The sequence below is a fragment of the Dreissena polymorpha genome, chromosome 6 (genome assembly GCF_020536995.1).
Source record: "Dreissena polymorpha isolate Duluth1 chromosome 6, UMN_Dpol_1.0, whole genome shotgun sequence".
Classification (NCBI taxonomy): domain Eukaryota; kingdom Metazoa; phylum Mollusca; class Bivalvia; order Myida; family Dreissenidae; genus Dreissena; species Dreissena polymorpha.
In genome coordinates this window covers 56962492-56983168 of record NC_068360.1, presented here as the reverse complement: position 1 = coordinate 56983168, position 20677 = coordinate 56962492, and the positions used below count along the sequence as shown (strand labels likewise).

At 35.6% G+C, this 20677-nt stretch overlaps 3 protein-coding genes across 7 annotated transcripts in view; 1 reads left to right on the top strand and 2 right to left on the bottom strand.

Annotated features, from left to right (window-relative positions):
• Nucleotides 1-20677, bottom strand: part of LOC127833488 (aldehyde dehydrogenase, mitochondrial-like) — a 315090-nt gene that overhangs the window by 9520 nt on the left and 284893 nt on the right. The window lies entirely within an intron of this gene.
• Nucleotides 1-20677, top strand: part of LOC127833498 (inositol 1,4,5-trisphosphate receptor type 2-like) — a 183782-nt gene that overhangs the window by 79300 nt on the left and 83805 nt on the right. The window contains exons 33-38 of the mRNA XM_052358786.1: nt 10491-10558; nt 11201-11256; nt 11952-12113; nt 16687-16925; nt 17602-17683; nt 19036-19223. Of these exons, the coding sequence (XP_052214746.1) occupies nt 10491-10558; nt 11201-11256; nt 11952-12113; nt 16687-16925; nt 17602-17683; nt 19036-19223 (795 nt within the window). The remainder of the gene's footprint in view (nt 1-10490; nt 10559-11200; nt 11257-11951; nt 12114-16686; nt 16926-17601; nt 17684-19035; nt 19224-20677) is intronic.
• Nucleotides 4210-8306, bottom strand: LOC127833496 (G8 domain-containing protein DDB_G0286311-like). 4 transcript variants are annotated; one of them, XM_052358784.1, is made up of 4 exons: nt 8067-8306; nt 7415-7514; nt 5844-5969; nt 4210-5085 (listed from the first exon to the last, which is right to left on the bottom strand). In XM_052358784.1, exons 2-4 carry the CDS (start codon nt 7512-7514, stop codon nt 4952-4954), a joined length of 360 nt encoding a protein of 119 aa, XP_052214744.1. In that variant the 5' UTR covers nt 8067-8306; the 3' UTR covers nt 4210-4951. The 4 variants fall into 4 exon arrangements, with proteins under 4 accessions (XP_052214744.1, XP_052214741.1, XP_052214743.1 ...); XM_052358781.1 differs by lacking the exon at nt 8067-8306 and adding an exon at nt 7753-8048; XM_052358783.1 differs by lacking the exons at nt 7415-7514; nt 8067-8306 and adding an exon at nt 7316-7400.

Here is a 20677-nt window from a genome sequence, read left to right as displayed (position 1 = left end):
TAACCACCACATCTGCCTGTTTATAGTTCACCACTGGTACACTGCAGTGTGTGTATATGATCAATAGTGTTTAACAGCTTGTAAGACGACATTGACCATTCTAGTGTTTATCATTGAAATCTGTACATATTGGCTGCTTTCAGGGAAAATGGGGCTTAATGCAAGTCAAATAAGATAAGCCTGTGCACACCGATTAGCCTGTGCAATGCACACAAGCTAATCAAGGACGACACTTTCTGCATTTATGGTGTTTTTCGTTTAAAGAGAGTCTCTGGTACTGGAATGACAATTAATGCAAATGCATTAAGCCCTGTTTTTCCAAAATGAAGCTTAAATTATCTTTTTTATTAAAGTCACTATAACGCTCAAAATCAACGAAAATTTCGTTAAGTATTTCGTAAAATAAAGTTAACACCTTAACAATCAGTGTTCCTTATAGCAATAGCCAAAGTTTCAACGCTAGATGTGGTATGATTACATAGATTTTTGTAGATACAAAATGCTCGTTTTTATTTATTTGTGGCCACAACTAATTCCCGCGAATATATCTATTCATACGACACACGAACACCATTTTAGTGTTCATGTGTCGTATGAATAGATATGCAAAACAACAATAAAAACGAGCATATTGTATCTACAAACATCTATTTTATCAGACCACATCTGACGTTGAAATTTCGGCAATTGCCATAAGGAACACTGATTTTTAATTGGTTAAGTTTATTTTACGAACAATTGTACGAAATTTTCGTTGATTTTGAATAGTAATGTTACTTTAATGATTAGGTAAAAAAAAAAACACATCTCGACCTGTTTTTCATATTTTTGAAAACTGAGTTGCCTTATAGATTATACAACAGGCAACAACTTCAGTGCCTTCAGCGCTTTGATTTCAACTGGCCGTCAGTCTGTCGGTTGGTCTGTCTGTCCGTAGACAATTTTGTTTTTGAACGATATCTAGATATCAAATTCACCCACAACCAGGCACCTTGGTATTATGCTTATTTGAAAGCAAAGGGCAACGTCTATTGAGTTTGACGTCAAATGTCAATGTCTTGACATGAAAGTCGTTCACGCATGATATCTACAGAATTATTTGACCTATGATCATTCACACTTGTATGCTGGTTACTTGCTAGGAAAAGAAGACGGCATTTGATTTTGATGTCAACATATTAAAGGTCAAGGTTTCAGAAGTTTCTAGCATGCATTTCTGGTCGAAATATCAATATTCAGTCTAAACAACGGTAATCCGAATTGGCATGTTGGTTAGTAGGAAGGAAAGGAGGACGATTTTAAGATTATTACTTGTTTCTGCACGATTCACTCATTTGATAATCTAAATCAGTGTTCTAGTTACTTGCAATAAAAATTTCAGGGTGGGAGATCGTATTATAATTTCATGAGTGGTATTATTGAAACATTTTTTTTCATGGATAATACGATAGTATTAGTTTAATATGACCACGAAAAAAAATTGAATCCATATGTTAATATAAATCGAAATGTAGAACTGCGATTTTTGCTATATTAATGATCTTTGTATTAAATATTTTATATTAAAATATGCTTAAGTCATGGATTAGGGTTGTTTATTAAAGGTTAAGCTATATATTGTGTTTTAATTTTGATCTTGGGTCTGATTGGTCCTCAGTGGGTACTGTATATTATGGGGTTAAATAAGGCGATTATCTTGGTCTTTTAATAATTGAGAGCGTAATAACCCATCTCGATAAAAAATTGAATAATTTATGTTTAAAATCCGAAGTTAATAATTATGTGGTAAAATCAATTTTAATGCAATTTTATATGTAGATTTTTTAATTGAATGATTTCTCATCAAAAATAAAAAAAACCAACATGTAAATCTGCATATGAAACACTGCTATATTGCCCTCATATCTTTTTTAAACTCACATAACAGTATGTTTTAAAGATGTTTCTTAAACAATTTAAGGAAATCATAGCACTTTGTAGAGAAGTATTAAATATGCTTAATTTATTTATAAAGAAGAAGCAGACCACCCTTTATGTTGAAAGTGAAATCCAATGTGTATTTCCTGGTTAGATGATTTGGAATGAATGACTAGTATTACTACTTTTGTCGAGATTTTGTTCCCTTGAGCAATTTCTAAAAGTATTTTTAACCTTAAAATGTACCTTTTCAAAGAAATATTACACTATAATTAAATTCAATGGCATCTCTGCGTTTGAGCAACACAGATAAAAACACATATGCTCAACTCTAACCTATTGCTACTGTACAATTGCTGACTCGGCAAATTAATGTTAAGGATGTTAACAGGACTCTGTGGTTTGTCCGGCATACGAAGTCATATTGAAATGATAAAAACTAAATTAGAACACAATTTTATGTCTAATTTATTATTGTTTTCAATACTGTAAATTACATTGTTAAGATTGGTGAACAAATTAAGATTGGTGAACAAATAAAAAGATGAAATAAACAACTTTAGATATGAAGCGATTGTTGAGAAATTTGACATTGAAGGTTATGGTCGTAAACACCAATAAATCACAGTTTTTGTAAGTACAATATAACGAAAAGAAATGGTCGTAAAGTTGAGAAGTGTTTTGATGCGAAAATGCCATAAAATATTATGTTCATCGATGTATACATTAAGGTACTCAAATATGTATTTTCGTCTCCGTGTGCATTCATGTGTATTGTTAATGTGCGCAAATATGTTTCAAGACTATATATGCATAGATGTACAGTGTTAAAGGGGCCTTTTTACGTTTTGGTAAATTGACAAAATTAAAAAAAGTTGTTTCAGATTTGCAAATTTTTGGTTTATTTATGATATTTGTGAGAAAACAGTTATACTGAACATTTGCTATGCTCTAAATTAGCGACTATGTGCATCTTTTGACGATTTAAAAACATGAAAATTATAAAGTGTTGCAACGCGAAACGAGTGCATAATTTTGAGAGTTCTGTTGTTGATGTTATATTTTGTGAAACTACAAAGATTGTTTATAAAAAGAATAAAATACAAATAATAAAATATAATAATTATGTCCTTGTATGAGCACGGATGGCAGAGTGGTCTAAGTGGTAGATTTTTGCTCTAGGACTCCAGGGGTCAGTGGTTCAAACCGTGTTGAGGGTTCTTTTTTTTATCCCCGCCGAAATTTTTTTCGGAGGGGAAATAGTAATTGGTCCTGTCCGTCCCTCCGTCTGTCCGTCCGTCCGTCCGTCTGTGCGTCCGTCCGAAACTTTGTCCAGAGCATAACTCCAAATCTATTCAATGGATTTACTTTAAACTTAGAATATAAACAGATGGCAACTAGGAGAAGTGCAGTGACCAAGAACCATAACTCTATCTACCTTAGTTTTTGAATTATCTCCCCTTTTATATAACTTGAAAGTAAATTTTTGTCCAGAGCATAACTCTAAATCTACTAAATGGATTTACTTCACACTTTAAATATAAACAGATGACAAGTAGGAGAAGTGCAGTGACTAAGAACCATAACTCTATCTACCTTACTTTTTTGAGTTATCTCCCTTTATTTAATTTCAAAGTAAATGTTTGTCCAGAGCATAACTCTTAATCTACTGAAGGGATTTACTTGAAACTTTAAATATTAACAGATGTCAAGTTAGAGAAGTGCAGTGACTAAGAACCATAACACTATCTACCTTAGTTTTTGAATTATCTCCCTTTTTTTAATTACAAATTAAATTTTTGTCAGGAGCATAACTCTAAATCTACTGAAGGGATTTACTTCAAACTAGAAATATAAACAGATGGCAACTAGGAGAATTGCAGTGAACATGAACCATAACTATTTCAGCCATAGTTTTGAATTATCTCCCTTTATTTGTTTTACAAATATTATTCTACTCTCTAAAACAAATGTTGTCATACAAGCAAACACATTTCGGCGGGGATTTGGCACTACTGTGACAAGCTCTTGTTTCTTTTTTAAATTTTATTCTTGATTTTTGACTTGAGATTTTTAGATTCAATGTTTACATTTATCAATATAAAGTATTTAATGACAAACTTCAATTCATTCAAAAATCTGTGAAAAGGCACCTTTAATGAGGGAAAATATTAATTGTATAGGTGCGCATAGACGTGAAGTGTGAAATCAGCATACTGAATACAAGTATTTCTTCTCGAGTCTCAACTTTAAAGAACAACTTATACATGTATTAAAAGAAAACCCAATTAATGTTTCAATTTTATTGTTTTCAAGTTAAAAAAGTATTTGAAGTCATTTTTAAGACATTTAAACGTGTCAATTTTACTAGCTTTACAAAAACGATGAACAAAATACAGCTCATCACATCGTTACACAAAAGCAATACAAACAAAAATCGCGTACCGTCATAAATGGAAAGCAGTTTTAAAAAGGATTTGCCGATACTAACTTTTAATTTTGTTTTCATGACATACCAAATTAAAAGAACTTAATTTTGTTGTGTTTTTTTGTAGTCAGAAAAGCATTGAAATGCTGTAAATAATACTGGCAAAGTCACTTGCGATAAATTTTGCTTTGACTTGGTTCAACTATTACCTGAATGCAAATTTTTCAGGCATTTTTGTATTAAAGCCGGCAAATCCGAATAATGAAAACTGCTTTCTTCAAATTTATAATGTCAACACAATGATTTCACCATGTTGCTTACAAACGCATCAAATACGTGTTTTGTTTCGTCTGCTTATTTCAATAACTTGAAAATAAATCACAATCTCGCATAGGTAGAAAAAAATATTAGATGTTCATATGAAAGTTTAATTCATGTGTAATTTTCCTGTGTCTGAAGCAGGTGAATTTTAGTCTGGAAGTTGTTGTTTTAGGAGTATCAATAGTAGTTGTCACTTGATTGGTTTGCGTAGTTGTTCTAGGGAGAACAAGTTGCCATTTAGCCATTCGTGGCCAACGTTGTTGCACTGGTTGTCGTAGGGGTTGTCTAACGGGTTGTCGTAGGGATTGTCGTAGGGGTTGTTGTTGGGGTGGTCGTAGGGGTTGTTGTAGGGGTGGTCGTAGGGGTTGTTGTAGGGCAAGGCGTTGTTGTCGGGCATGTAGGACATGTCACAGGTGGCCCTGAAAACAGACAACATTATATGAACTCTTTGTTCACTGTGGTGTATATATACTGTGTTAATTAAGCACCACCCTTTTACCGGGAGGTTCTGGGGTGGAATCAAGACCAGCTTGCTAAACTATATCGGCTTGACATTAAAGAGTTATGTTCAGAACGTGGAAGTGGCAAACAATTTCAAAATCAAAACTACATTTTCATATGCTAATTGACTGAGTGCATGTTGATACATTTCCCAATTCACCAAGAGCCGTCAATGACAGTGTTTAAATTTCTATATACCTCGTTGACACAGTGTTTATAACTTATACAATCGGTGCTGTATTTTGATTTTTAGCTCGGCTGTTTTCGGGGGAAAACCCGAGGTATTGTCATAGCCAGCTCGTCGTCCGCCGTCCATGCTAAAACTTTGACATTTTGTCAAGGTTTTTAACATTGGCTCTAAAATCAAAGTGCTTCTACCTACAACTCTGAAACTTGACATGTAGCTGCACCTCGATGAGTTCTACACGCCACACCCATTTTTGGGTCTCTAGGTCAAAGGTCAAGGTCACTGTGACCTCTTAAAAAAAAAAAATCTGACAAGCTTTCGCAGCAGAGCGTGGCACCTGTTATGCGGTGCTCTTGGTTATCTACATGACACATTAACTTGAAATTAAATTTTAAACCGTGTGTTTCTGTTTTTTTCCAAAGTATAGTTTATTCTTAAGAAAGTCTATTCAATCTTGTAATATGGATACCATCCAAAGGTTGATATTACTTGTGGGGCAATTGAACTCGTCCGACCCATCGTGGCAGTCGCTGATGCCATTGCAGATCTGATAGGTTCGCAGGTACGTGCATTTCCCTCCACTTCCCTGGTCGCAGCGCAGCATGCTTCTCACCGCTGGAAAATAGACATGAAGAATCAGCCGCTTGGGAATATGCACATTCTAGCACCGCTTTTTCCAAAAAAGTAAAGTCTTACGTAAATAACTAAATTAGCTTCAGTTGTTTATTTGTTTGAAGTATGCTTCAGTTTATAATGTTGTTCAAATATGTAATGTTTAAACACAATCTATCTTTTAAAAGATTTTAATAGTTTTACAGTATTATTAAAGTATGTGAACCTGTTTAAACAGAATTAAGAATACAAAGATATGGACCTTTCTAATGGACTCCTGACCGATAAAAGAATATACAAAAGCAATGTACTGAAACCAATCATTAAATGTGGTAACTTTATATATGAAAGTTGTTGTAAGCACACACCTGTAATTACTCTAGAGTCAACTTGGATGTACATAAGTGTAGCAATGAAAATGCTTGTCCCAATTTCTCGACTTTTCTTAAGATTAACAGACTAAAGTCTCTTGCTTCATCAGTGAAAAAATTTTAAAAAATATTGCGACACAAAGTTTTATTAATTTGTGTCAATACGTCAATTTTCATAAGATTTAATTGCTATTTGCGCTTACATTACTATTATATAATACACGTTTCATTACATTTGAACATATGAAATCTGCTAATGATTTCTATTGATCATCACACCGATCAAAACACACATTAAAGCAACAACTCGCTGAAATCAATTGTTAACAAGTTATCAAAACAAACTTTTATTTGAACTTAAATGTGCTGTTGTTGTTGTATGCGTACACTTCTGTCAGTATAAGCCGAGGATGCCTTTATAATAAAAGCAAATTAACATTAGCATAATTCTGTTTGTATACACTGAATATAGAAAATTTACACTAAAATTTGCATAGTTCATGAATTGTTTTTATGTGACTAGATCCTAATCATCTAATGGGTATACACACATCAGTTCCTTAAAATAATTTTTCATACATTTTTAAACAGAGAGACATACGATCATTAATTCCAGTGTATTATTGAATTGTTTGTGTAAATTTTAAGGCAATATATCAAAGTCACCTTTTTGAAGAAGGGTATGTACTTCAGAAGGGAAGTATAGTGTGGCTGTTTATGCAAAATTTCAAACAAATCAAATAACACTTGTAACTTACATTTAGTTTCATTCATGAATACCTATCAGTCAAAATCAAATACATAAAACATGGTTTAATGCATTTTGGAAAGGAAAAAAACGTGCGCATAATCTAATATAGCTTTTAAAACACACAGTTGTTTAGTCTGACTCAACGGCTGCAAGTAACAATAAAACTAATCCAAAAGGTACCAGGTTCAAAAGTGTAAATAATTCCAAGTAGGCTAAGAGTTTCTCACCACTTTTTCAATAACATTTACACAAAAGCATCACAATTCAAAAAACCTATCGATAAAAAAGAAAACATAAGGTACATGTATTAAGCATATATGTCTTACCAGGATTATATATCGGTGGCCCCCTGTGTCTGTTCCCGTTTTTGTTCTTATGCCCTGAGATAGCTTGTATCTCAAGAAGTGCAAATACCAACATGAGCATCTACAAAAAAAATTATATAAACAGTCCAGTTGAGTGAGCAAACACTCAAGTGATTAAGAAATAAACAAGAAAAAAAATGTCTACTTATATATAATAACTTTACAAATTTAATATATAAGAAACATATAACGAACAGTTATTTAGAGGCTTACCACACTTACTAGATTCTGATTCTCAATTATTCATGATTTATAAATAAATTTCGACGGCTGAAGTACAAATACTGAAAAGTTCTTACCAAACTGTGTTTTGCGTTCATATTTCCGGCAAAAGGCACCCACTGATTGTACACATTTTGATAAATATCCAGCCAGCTTATATAGCATTGAAATTGCTCACATCTTTGATGTTAAGGAAAACCAGGGACTAAATTTAAAATAATATTGGCTAGCTGATGGTTTGTGTTCACAGAACTTTCGACGCCTGGACAGGATTAAAAAAAATTAGTTCTCAATTTCAAAAGGGATAGATAGTTCTTGCGTTCACTTTGATGACTTTGATCATTTAAAGTACACAGCTCAATCACACAAACTTTAATAACTAGTTGTTTACCTGTGAAAAAGGTCAATTGGTGTTTAAGCGTTGAAGCTTAAAATAGTGTTATTTTATAAGCGGAGCATTTTCCAGCTGCATGTTTGATGTTTGTAAAAGTATGGAGCCGTTGTGATTCACTGGACCAAACTTCAGAGATAGCAATTTCAGCCAAATTGTTTACACTTTCCTTCTACGTCATCAAATGCGGCTGGGCAGTCTAGTCTGTTTTGCCTAGAGTCACACATGGTTCAGGTCGGTTTGAACATTTGAAAAGAAATATAAACGGAATAGTCATGACACATAACATGTTTTTTATCTTTAAGCTTATATTTAAGGTTGGATTGAAAATGTGTGTATCTGCTTAACATTGCCAAACAAGATACAATAGTTTCACACGAACCCCTTAATATGTCTATGTTTGATCAATAGACCAGACTCAATGGCGATGTATTTTCAAGTGAAATGTCTGTGTCCAGTAGAAAGGAAAGTGAACACTGCATGCCCTCTTCAAGCACAATAACATTTAGACGGGCTTTCTTGTCGCCTTGATGATAAATATAGCACGTGTTATTCTTAGTCATACCATGTTTGCAGAGAGGCTCCATTTGATACCGGAAATTATATACATTTGTATACTCAAACATGTTGAGCGTTCTACAACTCTACAAATCTCTAACAAGGACTAGTTATTCCAAAGCAAGTAACTCGAAAGGGTATAAATAAGCTTTAGCACAACAAGAAACAAAATGATTAATGATAACTAAATCTGTAATATTTTATCGGTTTCATAATAGTTTATTTTGAAAATTCGGTTGTTAAAGAGACCTTTTCACGTTTTGGTAAATTGACAAAATTTAAAAAAATTGATTTAGATTCGCAAATTTTCGTTGTAGTAATGATATTTGTGAGGAAACAGTAATACTTAACATTTACCATGCTCTAAAATATCCATTATATGCATCTGTTGAGGATTTACAAATCTGAAAATTATAAATTGTTGCAACGCAAAACAATTGAATAATTTGAAGGGTTCTGTTGTTGTCGTTATATTTTGTGATACTACGAGGATTGCTTATGTAAAATATAAAATACATCATTGTATGAGCATGGATGGCCGAGTGGTCTAACTGGTAGACTTTTACTCCAGGGGACAGTGGATGTTTTTTTGTAAAAATGATTGCACCTTCAATTTTGGTATTATTTAAGAGTGGAGCTTGTATAGTGATCTGTTTGTTTATTTCTGAAGTTTTCAATTTAGGGTGAGGTATACTCAGCAGAACACCTCCTTGCTATACATAGTTTGTGTGAACAATGACTAATCCTTGTTCACATTCTGGTTTGAATTGTGGTCACCATGCACTTAAATGCATTTTGCACCAAATATGGCATATTTTTGGCATGTATGCTAGTTTGAATTGTGGTCACCATCCACTTATGATGAATTTTGTGCCAAATATGGCATGTATGCTAGTTTGAATTGTGGTCACCATGCACTTAAAATGCATTTTGTGCCAAATATGGCATGTATGCTAGTTTAAATTGTAGTCACCATGCACTTATAATGCATTTTGTGCCAAATATGGCATGTATGCTAGTTTAATTGTAGTTACCATGCACTTATAATGCATTTTGTGCCAAATATGGCATGTATGCTAGTTTGAATTGTGGTCACCATGCACTTAAAATGCATTTTGTGCCAAATATGGCATGTATGCTAGTTTAAATTGTAGTCACCATGCACTTATAATGCATTTTGTGCCAAATATGGCATGTATGCTAGTTTTAATTGTAGTTACCATGCACTTATAATGCATTTTGTGCCAAATATGGCATGTATGCTAGTTTGAATTGTAGTCACCATGCACTTATAATGCATTTTGTGTCAAGTATGGCATGTATGCTAGTTTGAATTGTAGTTACAATGCACTTATAATGCATTTTTTGCCAAATATGGCATGTATGCTAGTTTGAATTGTGGTCACCATGCCATAAGTGTGGGGTTTCCTTCTAGCACTCTGGTTTCTCCCCACAGCATAAGAGCACACATACACACACACACACATATACAAAGTTCAGGAGCTTATGATCAACAATTCATCATAAATATGTATGAAAGTAAATTAACCAGGGGTAAGGGTTTGGAAACACTCAAGGTTCTCGAATGAAGTGGCCCTCCTAGAAGGTACTGCATAATATTTAAAATACACAAACACTGGCATGTAGTACACGGCTGTTACTATCTCCCCCCTGGAAGTACACAGTTGTTGCTATCTCCCCCCTGGTTGTACAAAGCTGTTTGTTTCTCCCCCCTCTGGTAGTACACAGCTATTGCTATCTCCCCCCCTGGTAATACACAGCTGTTGCAATCTCCCCTCTGGTAATACACAGCTGTTGCTATTTCCCCCCTTGTAATACTCAGCTGTTCCATTCTCTCCCCCGCAGTTACTGCCACCTGGAGGGTGAGGAAGAGGAACATCATGCCATGAACCAGAGCATCCTCTATAACAACGGTGAGATGATTGTGTGTTTTTCCCATGTATAACAATATTCCCTCAAATTAGTACAGATAATTAACCTTGTCGACCTTTTCAGGGCAAAGTTTGGGTTATCTTTATGTGATAAACCAGTTCAAAGTGCAATTTTCAAGCAGTAATCTGACAAATGCCTCACTTAAATCAGAGAAAAGTGGAATATGGAACTATAAATAGTTCTATAACAAATCCTTCCACCGGTTATGTGGCCAGGAAGGGGAGTTAATTCAAGAAAACTCATATGACAGTCCTACACCCTATAATCTAAGGTTAAGTAGATGTGAGAAAATAAATTGCTGCTGAAAATATTTGTTTATAGTCTTCATAAAAATGTTTGATAGTTTTTGTATTGTAGCTCATATTATACTATTAAAGTTATATCACTTAAAAAAAAGATGAATTAAGGCTTAAACAACTTTAAGTAGGCATAAAACAATATAATTTGATTTTCTACATTCTTGCTCTTATGTTCGCCTTAAATATAGCCTAATCATGCCTGAATTGCATCCAATATCTAGTGTTATCATTTTGTAATATGTCTATATCTGTCAGATGGCCTCAAAGCTTGGTGTTAGTTGTGTCATTTTGTGGCTTTGTGAGTGAAATTTTCTTTTTTCACAGGAGTGCTGGAGGATTGCTTTATCATTTTGGAGCAAGAAATAGACGTCAAACTACTGGTAAGTAATTCTTTCTTCATTGTTTTTCATTATATCCCAAACCACTTGTTTTTTACTCTTACTCTCTCAGTTGGTTAAACTGGTTCTTTATAAACATAAAGTAAAGGTTACACCGCACTTTATTACATATGTGTATCCAGACTATACACAACCAAATGCTTTTTTTATGTGAGCAAAGCAATAATGTATTAATCATATGATCTTTAATAAATGAAGAAAACTTCATAAAATAATACACAAAATGAAGTTTGTTGCTGAATTGTGCTGCTGTTTTTAGTTTGTTATTGAGTAGGAGGCATTCAGAACTGCAATTGTGATTTGCAAAGTAAGGTTAGACAGAAAGTTACTTTCTAAAGGTCATTCTCATATGCTAGCTTCTAAAGGCCATCCTGGTATGCTTATGCTTATGAACTTTTAGTATTGCGTTTTAACCTTTTACCACTTAGATATGCATTTTGACCTATTTGCAGTCCATTAGAAAATCTAATGCAATAAAAGACCTTTCTTAACAATTAAGTTTTAAAGGCTTCTTTTTCAACCATAACATGCTGATGAGCAGAAAACAACATAGAACCTAAACAGACTGCCAGTTTCTTGCAGGCTTGTCTGGTTTTATGCTGGTTGCATATAGCCATTATCTATTTGCTTCTTAGCTGGAAAGGGTTAATAGATCACTGTTGTACCATGTGTTACAGGACCAGTACAAAGGCCTCCGTCAAGTGTTTGAGAAGACGTTCACGCTGATGCGAAGGCTTGCCAAGGGCAATGAGGTTGTACAGGAACGCCTCTTTGATCGCCTTGACCTCCTCCTAGCAACCGAGGGGGCTGCTCCTGAACTAGCTGAGGCCCTAACTGAGGTTACACTGCACTTTGTTTTGCATGTTTTTTTAATGCTCCCAGCATCTTTTGATGCAGGAGTCTCATAGCGTTTTGGCCTCTATGTCTGTTGGTTGTTTGTCCATATATATGATGTTAACCAAAAATGACGTGTTTCATATAACATCAATAGTGCTTCTTACAAAGCTCTGATACAGGTATACATGAACACGATCAACTCACCCTCGTCTGCTCATCTCATTTTACCATGAGAGTGACCTACTTTTGGATGTATGCTTATTCAGAAGGTCAAATTCTAGGTAAAACCTAACTAACATGTTTTATTGAATGCCCATGATGATATGAATCATATTGCTGGTTAATTTTGAGGGAAGGATCATCCCTTTTTATTTCGAGATCAAGATATCACATTGGCAGCAAACATATACTGATTGCTGCACAGCTTTGATACTTGCATGGATGTAATATACGAACACTCTCATTACTCCCTTATCACCTGACCTACTGTAAATCCACGAATATAATACGCCCTCGTGCATTATACGCACCCCCGAGTTTGGTCAAAATTTATTGGTAAAAATTGAAAATCCGAGTAAAATACGCACTAAAAAATCAGTGTCCGAAATCGGCCATTTCCGAAAAAATGTGTCAATATATTTTTGTGCTGTGAAAATAGCAAATCAATTTGGTGTTGTCACTTATCTGTTACCCCGGTATATTGATCGGGATGTGTTATAGTGCTGTTGTTATGACAGTTGCATAATAAATATCTCTGTCTATTGTTTATATTACCATTGATTGTTACCGATAACACACGGGCCCCTTGCTGACATCCGGGTCAAGCAGTCATAATTACAAAAGAAAGAAGCAGAGACGCTGTTTTTTGTTTTCATATTTAATTCAATTTGACAATATTCCGGACGATAATAATTATAATAATAATAAAGTAATAAGAAAACAAAATAGTTACTTCCGTGTTTATAGTTGTCTAGATGAATTACTTTTTCTTTTTTCGAGTTACAAACTCGATACTTTAATATAACTTAAAATACAATTAAACCGCTCGTGTTTTTCATGATCTAGTAAATTAAAATACGCTGCTGTCATTAAGGCTAGTTTGGGAGTAAAAATCAAATTAATTAATTATCACCTTTCAATTTAATTCGGCAATCGGCAGACAGGTGTAATAGACTCTATTAGCATCATAAAACTAATTATTTAATTACCACTCTTTACTTCAGATATGGTAAATATGCGGCAGAAAGATAAATAGTGGTCAGCTAAGAAATATTTATTTACAGGTATAGTCAGTTGTTTTTTTTCATTTGCTAATCTCTTTATACGACTTAGCGTCCAGTCGCTATTTTGTAGGCAGACGACAATATTTACCGTGTATTCAAAGTATACAGTGTCTGGGCATGGATAACCCAATATTATCCGATAGCTCCTCCCATTCTCACGTTTTATTCGACAACGTCATTTCATGTGTCAGCGAGCTCAATGTTGATTGGCCAGCTACCATGCGCACTTCAATAACAATAAGGTCAAGCGATGTCTCATAATCGGGTACAGACCAGGTTTTGTTTACTGTTCGAATTGCGAACACTTTCATGAAAACAAAGAGACAAATATAGAAAACCAGTCCGATATAAATGGCGGATGTTTTCAATGAAATTTTACTAGATTTTCACATTTTCACAAATAAGATTTTTATTAAGCCAAATTCTCAATATTTTCGCAAATGACTCAAATGGCGAACGACAGCGCGAGCCCTGTTGCAACCCTTTGATGTAATGGTGTAGTTCAAAATGGCTGCCGCGAAGCGCATAACAGCGATTAAGTTGAAAATTTGCACAGGAAAAATTTTGTTCTACTCTAAACTCGTATATTATACGCACCCCCTACTTGAAGAAAAAATTGGCAGGTAAAAAAGTGCGTATATATTCGTAGATTTATGGTAATTTTGACCTTGACATTGACTTAGTCTTGGACTACGACTTATTCAAGTGAGCCAAAAAATCAATACTGACTAAGCTTCAAACTTGCAGGCTTCCGGTTTTGTTGAACCCAGCATCTTGTTTTTATTAGCTTTTATATTCATCAATTGCTTCAAGCTTTACTCCTCCCCCATTATTCGTCTGCATGATGGTGTGGTGAAGATACATGTGCAGCATCTCCATGTCATTGTTCCTTCTACATATATTCAATTGAAACTTCACACATGTGTTAAGGGTCACTGTTTGAAGTCACTGACCAAGTTCCAAAACTCTTACCTGCAATTTATCAGAATTGTTCCCCTTGTATGGACTTGAGATGGTTGAGATAAAAACATGCAGCTTCTCCATATCTCTATCTACTAGTTTATTGTAATAACACTTATGTTTTAAGGGCCATAATGAACATTCACTTACCAACCCTGTAACTGTGACCAGCTTTTTAAGAGGATTATGCCTGATTTTGTAACTATGAAAATTAAGAGGACCTTTTTTTACCTTTTAAGAGGTTGGCCTGTCAGACTGTAGGTCCACATAAAAAGTTATTAAATTTATGGATTGAACCACTTAGATATTTGTCTAGAAATTTTTATACGCTCATTTTTAAAAACGGGATGTATTATCACAGCAGTGTCCGCTCTCTAATTCAAATAGTTTTCATCGGATCTTCACCAAACTTGGTCAGAAGTTGTGTCTAGGCAATATCTAGGTCAGGTTTGAATATGGGTCATGCCGGCTCAAAAACTAGGTCATTGGGTCACATAGTGCATTTCAAGGGTTAAGCATGGTGTCTGCTTTCTAATTGAAGTAGTTTTTATCCAATCTTCACCAAACTTGGTCAGAAGTTGTATCTAGACAATATCGAGGTCAAGTTGGAATATGGGTCATGCCAGGTCAAAAACAAGGTCGCTGGGTCACTTAGTGCATTTAAAAGATTTAACATGGTGTCCGCTCTCTAATTCAGTAGTTTTCATCCGATCTCCACCAAACTTGGTCAGAAGTTGTCAATATTGAGGTCAAGTTCAATTATGGGTCATGCTGGGTCAAAAACTAGGTCACAGGGTCACATAGTGCATTTCAAGCATTTAGCATGGTGTCCGCTCTCTAATTGAAGTAGTTTTCATCCGATCTTCACCAACTTTGGTCCGAAGTTGTGTCTTGATGATATATAGGTCAAGTTCAAATTGTCCAAAACCTTCGAACCGGCATTTCTTGTGCCAGTTTGGCACTCTTGTTATTTATAAATTAAAATGTGTCAACACCATGAAGTGTTTGTGATACACATGCATTTTTATGCTCCCCGAAAATATTTTCGGTGGAGCATATAGTTGCCAGTTTGTAGGTCCGTGTTCCTTCCTTCCGTCACACTTTTGCTACCGTTTCTCATAGCGCCTTCAATGCTTTACAAATAGCTTTCATATTTGGCACGTAGGTACCTTGCATGAACCTCTACCTTTTGATGAGGTTTGAGGTCACTGGGGTCAAGGTCAAGGTCACCGAGGCTAATGATAGACTGCCTTCTGTCACACTTTTGCTACCGTTTCTCATAGCACCTTCAATACTTCACCAATCGCTTTCATATTTAGCATGTAGGTACCTTGCATAAACCTCTACCTTTTGATGAGGTTTGAGGTCACTGGGGTCAAGGTCAAGGTCACCGAGGCTAATAATAGACTTCCTTCTGTCACACTTTTGCTACCATTTCTCATAGCGCCTTCAATACTTAACCAATCCATTTCATATTTAGCATGTAGGTACCTTGCATGGACCTCTACTTTTTGATGAGGTTTGAGTGATTAGGTTTGAGGTCACTGGGGTCAAGGTCACCGAGGCTAATAATAGACTTCCTTCTGTCACACTTTTGCCACCGTTTCTCATAGTGCCTTTAATACTTTACCAATCGCTTTCATATTTTGCATGTAGGTACCTTGCATGGACCTCTACATTTTGATGAGGTTTGAGGTCACTGGGTCAAGGTCACCGAGGCTAATAATAGATTTTTTAGGTGTTTATGAACACATACATTGACAAAGTGTATCATCGGGGAGCATCCATCAGTTTCACTGATATTCTTGTTGAGTTATGCCTCTTGAACAAAGCTGTTTAAGTCTTATTTGTGGCAAAATCGCTTTTATATATTTAATTTCTTACTGTGTTATTATACAAAGGCCATGTTTGTGGCTACAGGTGTTCACCAAGATGGCGCAGAACCAGCAGCAAAAGATCATGACTTTCATGCAATTGATCAGGGGTTCACTTTTAATGTGGGCTGAAGATGTTATGTTATCAGTATCAAAATATAAAAAGTTCTTTAACCTACTATCTTTTGAGTCGCGTTCTGAGAAAACTGGACATAATGCATGTGCTTAAAGTGTCGTCCCAGATTAGCTTGTCCGCACAGGCTAATCAGTGAAGACACTTTCTGCTTTAATGGTATTTTTCGTTTAAAGGAAGTCTCTTCTACAGGAAAATCCAGTTAAGGGGAAAGTGTTGTCCATGATTAGCCTGTGCAGACTGCACAGGCTAATCTCGGACAACACTTTACACACATGCCTTATGCCCAGTTTTCTCAGAACAAGACACTTTTTTACCTTTACAGGTGTTCACCAATAACACCCATACCTGCATGAAGATAGGGCAGCAACAGGTGCAGAAGATCATGGCCCTGGTGGCCACCCACAAGACCGCTGTGCCCCAGTTCCTTGACCTTCTTATAGCCATTGTCAAGGTTGAGGAGCTTGACCTTCCGCTCAAACGAAATCAGAGCTTTGTGATGACCTTCTTTATGCAGTACAGAACTGAGGTGGCGTTCTTGATTGACAAGGATGAGAAAGCTAGGTAGTAATATTAGGTGTTTTAATAATTGTGCTTTTATTATTACTTTTTATGCCTCGGGTAGGGTGGCATATAGCATTTGAGCTGTCTGTCAGTTTGTCCGTTTGTCCGAAAACTTTAACTTTGGCCATAACTTTTGCAATATTGAAGATAGCAACTTGATATTTGGCATGCATGTGTATCTCATGGAGCTGCACATTTTGAGTTGTGAAAAAAAGGTGAAGGTCATCCTTCAAGGTCAAAGAACAAATCCAAAAGAAGTAACAAGCTTTAAAGGGAGATAATTTCTATATATCATTTGGCAGGTTCATATCATTCTAACAAGGGAAGATATATTTTTTAAAGGGATATAATAATAAGAAAAAAAATCAAAGCGGGACAATAGGGGGCATTGTGTTTCTGACAAACACATGTCTTGTTTGTCCATTTGAGCCTCGCTGTTTGAGAATTGTTCCTAATGCATGTGTCTAATGTGTTGTCCCAGTTTGCACATGCTAATAAGGGATCACACTTTCTACCTTAACTTAATTTTTGCAAATGAGAAACTTTATTTAAATGAACAAATACAATGTTTTGTTCACAAGCTAAAGATTAATAGTTTGTGATTTTAAAGCAATTACTGCAAAAGTAAAAGCAATGTTATATTTAAAAAGATTTGTCATGTTTTCTGTGATTACAGGGAAGCCATTCTTACATCCAGCAACTCTCGAGATCTTAACTTCCTGATTTCCATGGTGGACCTGTTGGCAACATGTGCTGAAGTAATCAACATTTTTTTTACATTTTAAAGGCACATTATAACAAAAGTATCCTGTTAAAACAAATTCATGAACTCCTCTAAAAAGATTTGATATTAAATGACAACTTCTCTTGGATTTCTTATTAGCTCGGCTGTTTTCGGAGAGAATCCGAGGTATTGTTATAGCCAGCTTGCCGTCCGCGTTGTGCTAAAACCTTGACAGTTGTCTCTAAAATCAAAGTGCTTCTACCTACAACTTTGAAACTTCATATGTAGATGCGCCTTGATGAGTTCTACAAGCCACACCCATAAACAAAACTGCAAAACCAGTAGTACTTTGTTTTGGGGATGACATGTTAACGGTTAAATGGTTATACAAATTTGTTCTGATGCTTGTGTGATACTGTAAATTAATTTTTATGCTCCCCCAAACAATTTCGGGGAAAGCATTTAGTCGCCGCTTCGTCTGTCCGTCCGTCCGTCCGCGTGTGTCCGTCCGTGCACAATTTTTGTCCAGGCTATTTCTCAGCAACTAATGACCGGAATTCAATGAAACTTTATTGGAAGCTTTACTACCAAGAGGAGATGTGCATATTATCAGCGGGTTCTGGTCGGATGATTTTTCACAGAGTTATGGCCCTTTGAAATTTTCCATTAACTGTACATATAGTGTAATTCTTGTCTGGGCTATTTCTCAGCAACTAATGACCTGAATTCAATGAAACTTTATGGGAAGCTTCACTACCAAGAGGAGATGTGCATATTATCAGCCGGTTCGGCCGGATGATTTTTCACAGAGTTATGGCCCTTTGAAATTTTCCATGAACTGTACATATAGTGCAATTCTTGTCCGTGCTATTTCTCAGCAACTTATGACCGGAATTCAATGAAACTTTATGGGAAGCTTCACTACCAAGAGGAGATGTGCATATTATTAGCGGGTTCTGGTCGGAAGATTTTTCACAGAGTTATGGCCCTTTGAAATTTTATATAAAAAAATTCTTGTCCCCCCAACTACTGTGCCCTCAAGACGTTTCATTTTATCTGAATATATAGTGCAATATTGTGACAAAAAAACCTTTGGTAGGCATCACCTGTCTCCGACGGTTTCTGATTATTCATCTGCGTGCCCCATTTTCCATGGTTTCCAAAAAATGACTTTCCACTGGACACCTAAATTTGTGAAAATCTGATTTTGGGAAAAAATAGCAAATTTGAAGTTTGATTTTGTCATTTTCCAATCTGTATGTGCTTAATTTGTGGATTATCAACCCACACATTCTACTTCAATCACTGTCCCACAAATAATCATAACTTAACAGTTTGGGCAACAAAAAGTGCTTTTGTTACTGGGTAACGATCAATTGGTTGCAGGGTGAGAACCGCTTTATTGAGTCGATCTGCCAGACAATCTTCAAGATTCCCGAGCTGTTGAAGATCCTGAACAACCCGAACATCAGTGACAACCTGAAGCGACCTTTTCTGCGTTTCTTCGTCTGGGTGTACCTGAACACAGCCGGCGGGATGATAGAGAGTGGAGCAGGGGACTTACCACATGACCCGTGAGTGAGAAGATCTCACCTTTGTCTTTAGTGTCAAGGTCATGTTTTTTGGTCAAAGGTCAAAATACAGAATTTAATTATCATGGTCAGCGGAATGATAGAGAGCGTGGCAGGGGACATACAACAGGACCTGTGAATGAAGATTCGTAGGAGTTCCAGTATGGGTTGTTTTTTTTGTCAATTCTGGGGCAGAAATTCAGTGTTTTGATCCATTTCCCAATCATGAAAAGAATATATTTTTTCCAAATTGCTGCCTTAAATTCCAAATTGAAGGTTTCCGCAACAAAGCTTTTTTATAAGTAAATTCCATAATAAAGATCATTTCAATATTCAGCTCTATAAGTTCAGCCTTAGTTAATATATTTTTGAAAACATTTTAAGATTAATTTATTTGATGGCAAAAAAACCACCACATTCCCAATTTTAGTCGAAACATCAAAATGATTCCTAAAATAATGACCATGGCCCAATACCCATAATGGTGAAAAAATTCTTGTGCTCTCACCTTTGTCTTTTTGGTCATGGTCATAAATTCAAAATACATACCTATTTATGCATGGCATGGAAAGACAATCTTTCAGTTGGTCATTTCATCAATCCTCATAAAATTTAGTAAGTTTTTACCATGAACTACTTACCCATTTTTCAAGGGGTTGCATGAAATCTTCAAGTATGTCATCGTGATGAAAAGTATGTCATATGTGGAAGACCTTATTATTATTACTAGTTTTCTCTTTGGCCCCTACATGCTTAAACCACAATGGTTGTAGCATCTGTAATGCTTCAAACAAGGCTTCAAAACTTAAACGGATGATGTTTTTAACCAGGTTTTCCGAAGGAAAAAACTGGTTATTAGACTGGTGAATGTTGGCGGGGGGGGGGGGGGCAATGTCAAAGTCACACTTTGAGTTCAAAGGTCATAAATGGCCATAAATGATCTTGTCCGGGTCATAACTATGTCATTCATTGTGAGATTTTAAAATTAAAGGTCATAAATGGCCATAAATGATCTTGTCCGGGATATAACTTTGTCATTCATCGTGAGATTTTAAAATTACTGGGTACATGTGTTCACAATCATTGGACAGTGTGTCATGGGAAAGAATTACGTTGATATCTCCAAGGTCACCACGACTAAAAATAGATTGAATTTGACACAAGGGGGGTTACAAGGAACAATCAGTAACAATGAACTTTTTATGCCCCCAGTAGGGTGGCATATAGCAGTTGAACTGTCCGTCAGTCAGTATGTCAGTATATGTGTATGTCAGTCCGTCCGTTCGTCCGTCCGTCCGAAAAAAACACTTTAACGTTGGCCATAACTTTTGCATTATTGAAGATAGAAACATGATATTTGGCATGCTTGTGTACCTCATGGAGCTGAATATTTTGAGTGTTGAAATGTGAAGGTCAAGGTCATCCTTCAAGGTAAAACGTCTAATAGATGGCGTCTG